Source organism: Lontra canadensis, unplaced genomic scaffold (assembly GCF_010015895.1).
Source record: "Lontra canadensis isolate GAN:19392208 unplaced genomic scaffold, GSC_riverotter_1.0 scaffold5, whole genome shotgun sequence".
Classification (NCBI taxonomy): domain Eukaryota; kingdom Metazoa; phylum Chordata; class Mammalia; order Carnivora; family Mustelidae; genus Lontra; species Lontra canadensis.
This window is the reverse complement of record NW_022630999.1, coordinates 1,742,861-1,753,476: the sequence shown is the minus strand read 5'-3', so window position 1 is coordinate 1,753,476 and position 10,616 is coordinate 1,742,861. Positions and strand designations below refer to the sequence as shown.

Sequence of the window (10,616 nt, the reverse complement as noted above, 5' to 3'; positions counted from 1 at the left end):
GGAAGTCAGCTTTATAATCACTAGGCTGACCTTGAACAAATCAGTCTCTCTTATCCCTAGTTTCTTCATTTATAATAAGAAATAATAATAAAAAAATAGTAATAAAAAACCCCCTCTGACCCTTCACGTGGCATGAAACCAGGGCAAATGTTTCCAGAAGATCAAATGTTTCTTCACAGGGCAGTTTTAGTGACCTGAAACAGGTTATGACTAAAACTACTTCCAAACACTATATTAAAATATCCACCAACAACTTAGATATTGCAGAATCTTCTTTAAAAGCCAGAACTGAAAAGAATGAAATTTGAGCTATAAAAGGGAAGTAAGAAAGGTATTGGAATCCCAGTCCCTAAGAAGCTAAAAGCATCAGGCTAAAAAAGATTTCTGACCACCGCCTCCCCACCCCAAGTTATCGATCAGGATCATGTGTTCTAACGGCCCCTGGGTATTTTACCTGTAATGCTGCTGCTCAGTAGACCATTTTTTCTTTTTTTTTTTTTTTCTTTACAGTCCTTAGTTCCACCTTTGATCTGCCATTGCTGTCAGTGTTAATAAATACATCTTGTGGTCCAGAATTTTTGTTATCAACAGGTTGGCTTTATTGTTGGCTATCTTAGTATAGAGGTTTTTCTCTTAACGATAACAGAAGACCTAAAGGAAAGGAGGAAAGCATTTGTGCATTTTCTTTGTTTTTGCCATCTCTTCCAGATCCAGATCACTAATTTATTAAGCTAGAAGGCTGGACTGAGTCTGAGGCAACGGACGATTTCACTATGTGCCCATCCCCCTAAAACGCTAACTCTTCTAATAGGCCTCTAAAATGATTCTAGAGTCTTGGTTTTTCTCCCTAAAGAGCAGGGAGCTCTTCCTTCAGTTCAGATAGCAGCCAAGGATATCTTAGATATCTGGATTGCTTTTAATCACAGCTGAAAAATTTGTAGAATTTAGGGTCTTTTATATTCATAATTTTCAGGTGGTCTCTCCCCATGAACACACAGATCTTAGAGCCCAGAAGCCCTGTTAAGTGCTACAAAGAGGATCTTTCTTCCCCATTTCCAGCCAATAAGATTCCCACACTCTGATTTCCTAATACTGAAGAAGTCAGGCTAGTTAGAAGTAATCTGGTCCAAAAGAAATCTGGTCCAGAAACCTGGTTTCTATTAAGTGTTCTTCAGTCATCTTCTATTTAGACCTCAAGCCTGCAAAGTGTGGTTTTCATAACCCCTATTTGCCTGAAAAAAAAAAGTATTTGTTCCACAGAAACATGAGATGCAAAATTTTATGAGACTTTTCTTACATGCAAGTTCCACTAAAGACTGATTCATTCTCTATCTACTACTGACTGCATAAAATACAGAAAGCTATCTGGCACTTTAACTTCCTTCTCAGTAAACCACGAGATAATGTGATTTCAAATCTGAAGAACTAGGCACAAATTAAGTCAATGGCCCAGGGTCTCATAAACTCAGAGGTGGGCCAAAATCTGAGAGACCTCTGCTGGTGATAGAACTAGAAGTCGGCCTGGGCCTGCTCACCTCCCGCCACAAGGTGGCAGGACTCTCCTTGCCTGAAATCTCCAGGTCACTGAAAGGACACGACTTCCATCCACAGGATATACATTATCTTCTTGGGGTTTAAGTAATGGTGTCAGACTGTCTGTTTCCAAGGGCTCATAAGCTCCAGCGCATTTTTGAGATGTTAACCAGCAAAATGTTTCCCACTCCAGCTTGGTGGTAGCTTTTCACCAACAACAGTTATTAACCTTCTTGTTTTGCACCATGCACCAATAGTGTAACTGGAAGGTAATAAACTCAAAGCCCAGGCTTCAGTAAAAGTAAAAGTAGCTGTTATTACATGAATACTGAAGGGCGGGTCACCCTGACAACCACTTTGCATACATTTTATTTTCACTGCAACACTAAGAGACAGGCACTATTCTCATCTCCATTCTGTGGATGAGGATACCAGGGTTACCTACAGCTAGAAAGTGGTGGTTCTGGGGTCTGAACCCAGGCTTGTCTGTCTCCAGACCCAGCTCTCAACCACCATGAATCATAAAGGAAAATTAGTTCATAGGGACGTATTGAGGTCATGTTTCTGTCGTCAGATAAAATAGTTCATTGGTGAGGTAGTCGTGTTCACAGACTTTACTATGTCCTGAAGTGGGGCCCAAATTCTTAACCAAACTACAAAAGCATTCTTGTACCCTCGGTCCAAGCATGTGCTACATGTACCCTTGCTTTAAAATAAAACCAAATTTTACAGGCGTCTGGGTGGCTCAGTGGGTTAAAGCCTCTGCCTTTGGCTCAGGTCATGATCCCAGGGTCCTGGGATAGAGCCCCTCATCCGGGCTCTCTGCTCAGCAGGAAGCCTGCCTCGCCCCCTCTCTCTGCCTGCCTCCCTGCCTACTTATGATCTCTGTCTGTCAAATAAATAGATAAAATCTTTAAAAAATAATAAAAAATAATAAAACCAAATCTTAGATAGTTTCTCTCCTTTGGTTCTAGAGACTGTGTTTTATTTGCCAAAATTTAAATCACTGACCATTTCAAAAAGAATCCAGGTAGGTATGAATACAGTGTTTTTTTAAAAAAATTAATTTGTTCTCAACATGCCAATAGGGAACCTTAGTATATTAAAAGTTTTGAGAAGTCCAGGAAATGAACGTTTGTCACTTTGTTTACCCTAGTTTGTTTTTTCCTAAACTGATCTGCCCCAGAGTCTTTCTCCCTCCCCCTCAAGCCACTGCCTGCCTCATCACTTATAATCAACAGTCCCTGCGAGACCCTCCAGGAAATACTACCTTGTATGGCAGCCACAAAGAACTTACCACTGCTTCCATACACTGTCCTCTGTCACGCCTCAGGGCCTTTGCATATACAGTTCCTTCTTCCTGGAACGGTTTCTCTTCTCCACCTGGATGAACTGTTACTCGTCCTTCAAGAAAAAACTCAGCTGTAACCCTCTCAGTGAAGTCTTTTTCCAGCTTTCCTAGATTGTCTCTCCTTTCCACTCGCACTGTACTGAGATTTCTACTACAGGACTCTCTCATATTGTCATTATTTCTCATGGTTGCCTCTCCTACTTGATTATTGTCTCAAGAGTAATGACCGTGTTTTATTTATCGTTATTAGTGCCCGCATCTCAACTGCACCTCACACTTAACAGGTGCTCACGAGGTGTTTGTTGAAGGAATGAATGAAGAGGAGGAAAGAGACTCAGAATTTTGAGGGGACCAAAGATCATGTGGCTCTTTCACAGCCGAGCTGGTCCTCACACATGAGGTGCCCCTCACTCAGAGTATCCTGCCCTTGTCATTATGCCCAAATAGCAAAGGTATGACAGTGGGTCAGCCATTCCCCTGCCCATACACCGTGACAATACTGATAAATCAGCTTCACCAAACCCAGCCTTTTGGTCGGGAACCTCAAGCATCACTCTAGGACTGAGAGAGTGGGCCCGTGAGATGAAAAATATTTGATCTCCTTGCCCTATTCCACACTATATCCTCCTATCAATCCATACTTGTGGACGTGGCAGAAGGCTGTAGATTGTAGAATTCTTCCCCCGCTTTGCTACAGACAAGGTTCCCCAAACTAGTGCTCTGTCACTTAGCAGCCTCTGTTCCTCTTCAGGGAGGCCCTGAGGTGAGGAGCTATAGGCTCACTTCCCCATCGGCCCCAATGCCCCCAGCTCTTCCCAGCACCCGGATTTGGACAAGTTGCTGCCCCTTGGCACCAGGATGCAAGAGCAGATTTGCCTCCCACCCATTCATACACCAAGGTTTGCCCAAATATTTGCCCCCTAATTTTGTAGGGGCAGTGTTGGAACATTTATTGATAAATGACAGGAAAAGAATAGGAATGCAGTGGCCAGGAAACCAGCTGATGCAGCATAAAGTTCATCAAAAAAGGCTTGCCCAAGGCTGGTCTGGCCGACACAGCACATGAGCTATTCTCTGCCTTGCTGCACTTCTCTCTGGAGATAATCTCCCCAAATCCTACTTTCCTTGTCTTTCCCTCCCTAGTCCCTCAGCCCAGAAGAGGCTATTCTGTTCTGGTCATATGGCCAAGAGGACAGCAGACCACTAATCGATCAGTGAGCATTCCTTCTTTCCCCTCTTGTGAAGAGAAAAGGATGGCCCTCCCTGCTGCTTCGGCTGACTTCTACATCTTAAGACCCTTCAAAAGTAATACTGAAATAGCTTTTTGCCATGTGGCTGTCCTAGAAACATTTAAAAATAACAAAAATGAAATTGATGTACCATAGTCTCATCCTTCCAATATGTCTGGATGATGAGCTCGAGTTGTAAAAGTGGCCATTATTTATTGACTATTTATTTATTGAGCTAGTATTTATTGACCATGAGCCAGATACTGTGCTAAGTGCGTTATATAAAATCTCATTTGTTCTTCATTATGTTTCCATATTATAGATACTGTTCTAGTCCTCACTGTAGGAAACTGAGACTTAGGATAACTTGCCTAATGACACATAGAATGGCACATAGAACGACACTTAGAATGGCAGAGCCTGGATTCCAAGACAGGTCCATCTAATTCTAAAGTCCATGACCTTGACTGTTATATTCTTGTAACAATTAGAGCCGTCTAGGATTGGAAAGGGCCACTTTGACAGGTAATGAGTGAGTTTCTGATTTGGGGAGGTGTTTAATCAGGTACTGGATTACTGGGGTAATCTCAAAAATCTGCTCTACCAGTATAGCTTGCTCTAATCACACTAGTGATTCTCTATCTGACAGCATAATGGCTTCTTAGTAGTCCTCATTCTCTTACCATCATCATCATCTTCGTCATCACCTCTAATCAGCACATACTCTGTCAGGCCTCTTTCTGAGCAGTTTTACTTACATTAATTTATTTAGTCACATTTTATAGATTTTTATCGATAAGGAAACTGAGAAGTAAAGTGACGTGTCCAGGGTCAGACAACTAATAAATAACAGAGCTGGGATTATGACCCACGCATCTGACTGTAGTCCATTCTCTCAACACTAGATTATCTTGTCTCTTAATATTTGACACACATGCCATATACTTTAAAAATTTAACTTTTTTAAGGGCACCTGGGTGGCTCAGTCGGTTGGGTATCTGCCTTCATCTCAGGTCATGATCCCAGGTCCTGGGATAGAGTCCCACATTGGGCTCTCTGGTCAGCAGAAGTCTGCTTCTCCCTCTCCCTCTGCCCTGCTTGTACTCACTCTCAAAGTCAAATAAATAAAATCTCTAAAGCATAAAAATTTATCTTTTTTTAAAAAGATTTTATTTATTTGACAGAGACTACAGATAGGCAGAGAGGCAGGCAGAGAGAGAGGGGGAAGCAGGCCCCCCGCTCGAGAACCCGATGTGGGGCTCGATTCCAGGACCCTGAGATCATGACCTGAGCCGAAGGCAGAGAACCCGATGCGGGGCTCAATTCCAGGACCCTGAGATCATGGCCTGAGCCGAAGGCAGAGTAACTCACTGAGCCACCCATGTGCCCCCCAAATATATCTTTTTATCACAAGTATAATATATATTTGTTGTAAAAAAAAAAAGTCAAGTAACACAAATATATAATATAGAAGTTGAAAGTTCCCCATAATCTTATCTCCAGAGATAACTACTGTTACCTTTACTAACTACATATTTATATATATTTATGGGTGATACTACATATAATACTCATTAATATGTATTTTTCATGTTTTTACCCCAATAATATATCTGCAATATTTTTCTACAACTCTTCAAAGCTCTACTTCATGTTTTTGAAAGACCATATTATATGATCATGAACATGGACCTCATTATATTGACCATAAACATGTACTAGTGTTCCTACTGGTGGACATTGGAGTTTTTCCTACTGTTTTGCTATCATTGAAAAAATCTAGGGGCACCTGGGTGGCTCAGCCGGTTTAGCCTCTGATTCTTGATTTCAGCTCAAGTCATATCTCAGGTTCATGAGATGAAGCCCTGCATTGGGCTCACTGCTCAGCATGGAGTATGCTTGTCCCTCTCTCTCTGCTTGTCCCCACTTTCCCCTAAGCTCTAGATAAATAAATAAATAAACAAAATCTTAAAAGTAAAATCTACAAGGAAGACAGAAGGTCTTCCTTCTGTATGACTCCAAAATAATACTAGTCATGACAATAATTAACATTTCACAGAAGCTCACTATGTGCCAAACATTAAGTAAAGCACTTTAAATAGAGTGCTCTTTTTATTCACATTTTTGAGATTATTTTTAAATTTTTTTTTAAGTAAACTCCATACCCAACATGGGACTCAAACTCACAACGCCTAAACCAAGAGTCATAGGTTCTACCAACTGAGCCAGCCAGGTGCCCCTTCAGTTTTGTTTTGTTGTGTTTTTTTTTTTCAGATGAAGGAAGGAAGACACAGGAAGTCTCACTGAAAGTGGGAAAGCTCAAATTTGAGTCCTGTTTTGATTCTAAATCACAATGCATATATTATCTCTAAAATAAGTGTAAGTGTTCCCTCCCAAGCCCTTTCATTTCACATATACATATTCCACGGGTTTCTTATCCATTCCCTTCACTTCAGAATCTATCTTCTTGAGCTCCTGGACCATTCAGCCTACCAGACATTGCCAAGTGGATGCACTGTGGGTACCTCAAACTTAACATATCCAGAATCGAAATCATCATCTTCCTCAGACCCTCCAGTCATCCTCCAGGTGATCTCCACTTGTCAGCACTAATTCATTTAGTAGCATTGCCATTCATCCAATGGTCCACACTAGAAACTTCAAAGCCTCCTGTGACTCCTGCCTCCATCACATATCATATCTAATTGGTGCTAAGGTCTTGTTAGAACAGATCATAAATTGCTTTTCAATCCTTCCTCCCCAACTTCCTCCTACTGTGGCTTTAGATAATTAAGGTTCCCACCACTACCTCCCCCTTGAACTGTTGTATCTGCTTCCTAACTGATCTCCCTATTTCTAAAATCTCCCTAGGTCCCATCTCTTCTTCCATTGCTGTTAGAGTTAATGTTGTAGAGCCAATAATTGATGATGTCATATCTTCCTTAAATCCTTCCGACTAACTACTAAATACGTTCTAAACTCCTTAGCATGGCACAGAAAACATCACATAATCTGACCCTAATTTATCTTTCCAGACTCATCTCCAGCATGTTCTTATTTCATGTACCTTAAACCACAGCCACCCTCACTTACTTGTGTTTCCTCAGAATATCTCCATGCCCCTGCTTTTGTTCACGTTACCTAAATGCCCTCCTCTGGCTTCTCTGCTACCTGCTGATATTTTACTATTCTTTGAAGACCTAGCAGCCTGCCCCCAGTGTGCACAGTTTCCGCCCATATTTCTGGTCTCTCAATTTATTACTTGTCCTCTTTATTTACATTTCTATTAATGTTTTACTACAGACTAGTCATCTAGTCAAGTGTGTCTCTTTTTCTGAAAGGACTCTATCTGAAACATCAGTATTTTTAGTGCTTAGGAGGAGCTTGATATGTAAATAATTAAAACTGAAGTACATTTGTGATTTAGGTAAAAGTTTACTCCCAAATCTGAGATGTTCTTTGCCTTTTTAAGACACTAAAATCTTACTTGAGCTTGCAACTATCATTTAACCTTAGAATTAACTCCTACTTCAAGGGACCATGTCTGCTTTCACTTCTTTGCATAGACTTTAAAAGCCAAGAATTTGGGCTCCTGGCAACAAACGTTCAGTGAATGTTGTCATGGGGTTTCCGGAGGAGGTGGGGTAGAAAGCACAAGAGCACATCGGAAAATGAGCAGAGTTCCAGGACATCTGGGATTGATTATTCCAGCAAGACGCTCGAGCAAAGAGAACAATTTTGGTACTGTTTTTTTTTGACATCTGGACTTTGGCAGCTACTCCTATGGCTTTGCTCAGCAATTGTTGAGGAATGAGATATGGGCTTGTTTCTGTGGAAGAAAAACCTCCCCTGACTCAATTTCCCCTACAGCAGGATCCTTCAAAAGACTTCTCCTCTTTAATGGATTTTCTCGGCAGGTCCTGGTCTCACTGTCATCTACAGAGAGGATCAGTCTCTATGCACCTGAAGAAATTCATACTACCTGGGGTCTGAATTAGATTAGACCAACCCCTCCTAATTTCTCCTTCTCCTCTGGTTTTTTTCAAACCACAGACAAGAAACAAGGAACAGTGAGAGACTGGAAGGAAGACCTGAGACTACTAAGAAGTACAGTCACTTCAGCTACTTTGAAGTTTCTCTTGTTAAATACAAGCTGAGTAGAACTTTAGCTCCAGTTTTGAGGGAGAAGGGGTCGGGGGAGGTTGTTTTGCAGACACTGACTGAGCACGTACTCTGCCAGGCACCATCCTATGCAAGTCCTACACATTATTTTATCAAAAATTTACAACAACCGGATGTGGTATATCATTATCTGTATTTTAATGATGGAGAAACCAAGGTTCAAGGAGGTTAAGTGATTCCCCCCAGGCCACATACTTAGTAAGTGGCAGAGGCAGGTTAAGCTGATAGGCATGAATCCACTAATATATACTCCTTACTCATTACTTATAAAATAAAATAATAATAGTTGCATGATATACAAAAGCTTCTCACTTAAACATTCAGACGTATACCTCCAGCATCTCAGAAAGATTATCACCATTATCATCATTATTATTATTCCAACATCCACTGAGAATTTAAGACCTGCCAGGACTTGATCTAAGTATGCTGTATTATATATAAACTTACTCTCAGAAAAGCCACCTTTTGAGCAAGATACTATTATTTTCTTAATAAATAAACAGAGGCCGAGAAAGGCTGAATAACTTCACCCAGGTCGGAGAGCTGAGGTTGGGGCACGAGTTTTAAATCCAAACAGTCTGCCTTCAGACAGTAAGCTACATTGCCTACAAAGAGCACATTCTGGTGTTAGAGTTTCAAAATCCCAGCTCCGCCTCTTCCTGGGCAAATACAGTCCTCAGTTTCTCCTCATGTAAAATGCACTTCTGGAGACTTACCTGCTAACCAGGTATCTCCATATGTATTCTCAAATGCATCAAAGTCAGAATCCCTATTCCGTACTAAAAAGAAGTGCATTTTTGAACTATGATAGATGTGCATTCAAATCTTAATACACTTACCAGCTAGGTGATTTAAACAAGATACTCAAACTTTCTGATTCTATCACCTGAACATGGGAGATAAAACACCTACCTAACAGGATTATTTGAGGGTTAGAAACAGTATATATATTTTATAATGCCAGGGAATTGGAAAGAGTTCTATATTACACCTATTATTTTGTTATGGGGGCACCTGGGTGGCTCAGTCTTAAGCATCTGACTCTTGATTTCAGCTCAGGTCATGATCTTAGGGTTGTGAGATCAAGCCCCAACTCAGGCTCTATCCTGGGTGCAGAGCCTGCTTGGGATTCTTTCTCTCTCTCTGCCCCTTCCCCCTCCTAAAATATATATATATACTACACACACACACACACACATATATGAACTTCTGAAAGTTCATTTCTGAACTTTATATATTTAAATATTTATATAACTATAGATAACTAATTATTTTCTGAAAAGTCATTTCTGAAATGAACTATATATATACATATAACTCTCTCTCTCTCTCTCTCTCTCTATATATATATATATATATATGGTTATGGTTCTTGACCAGGAAAATATACTTTCATACCCACTAGCAGGTAGGGGGCAAAGTTCCCATATACCGTCCTCATGTGGGCATTACTAGAGAGGCTAGAGAACCCTCTTCTGGATACTAATAGAGCAGGACACGGTCTTCTGTTGGGCCTAGTTGAAGTGTGGCTCTGACTCATGGGTGGGGAATAGGATGCACTGACTGTGTTCTCTCTGCTTATCTTAACCCTCACCAGTCCAGCCTGGTGAGAAATGTATTCATTGTGAGCCACCTCCAGTGAACTACAGTCAGGGTCCTGACTCTTACTCCGTAACAATGCCCCTCCTTATTAGAGGGTGCTAAGAGAAAAGCGCATGGCCTTTAGAGCCACACTTGTTTACGCCCAAACCTCTAAGACTAAGTGAATGCAGGCAAGTTCCTTTGCAGAACATTGGGTTCCCTCCTGTCAGATGAGAGCTATCATACTAGGGGTTTGTGAGGATTAAGTACTTCATGACTATGACCTAACTCAGTTATAGGTGCTTACACCCAACAAATTTTAATTATCTTCCTTCTTTGAAAAGAATAGTTCAAGGTCAACATTTTTCTGAGATGAACAAAAAGCAATGATATGCTGAAGATAAAGAAGGGGGCAAGTCTACACAAAACACTATTTTATTACTAACTCTGGAGATAATTAAATCTCCCCTGCCAAAAAACTTGCCTTATATCAAAGGACCTAGATTTTGTATGTTCAGCTAGAAAAAAACAAGTTTAATGTATTCATTTACTTTGTATATGTCAATATTGGATCTGTCACAAGTTGTCAGCTGAGACACTACCTTGTGGGATTTGGTTCCAATGCTCAGCGTTGAAAGAGATATTATAAATACCAAGTATTATTGCAGCAGAACCCCATAACATTGGTTCCTGAGGCACTACTAGAAATCAACTGGTTATCTCCAAAGGATTTAGCC

General features: G+C 40.8%; 1 protein-coding gene across 6 annotated transcripts in view; it reads right to left on the bottom strand.

Moving 5' to 3' along the window:
- Window positions 1-575: 575 nt before the first annotated feature.
- TTC23L (tetratricopeptide repeat domain 23 like) overlaps window positions 576-10,616 on the bottom strand; it is a 44,229-nt gene continuing 34,188 nt past the window's right edge. For all 6 annotated transcript variants that reach the window (XM_032851298.1, XM_032851302.1, XM_032851296.1 and 3 more), the window contains 2 exons: window positions 2,831-2,937; window positions 576-651 (listed from right to left, as the gene is read on the bottom strand). In XM_032851298.1, coding sequence (XP_032707189.1) covers window positions 2,856-2,937 — 82 coding nt within the window. In that variant the 3' untranslated portion in view covers window positions 576-651; window positions 2,831-2,855. The remainder of the gene's footprint in view (window positions 652-2,830; window positions 2,938-10,616) is intronic.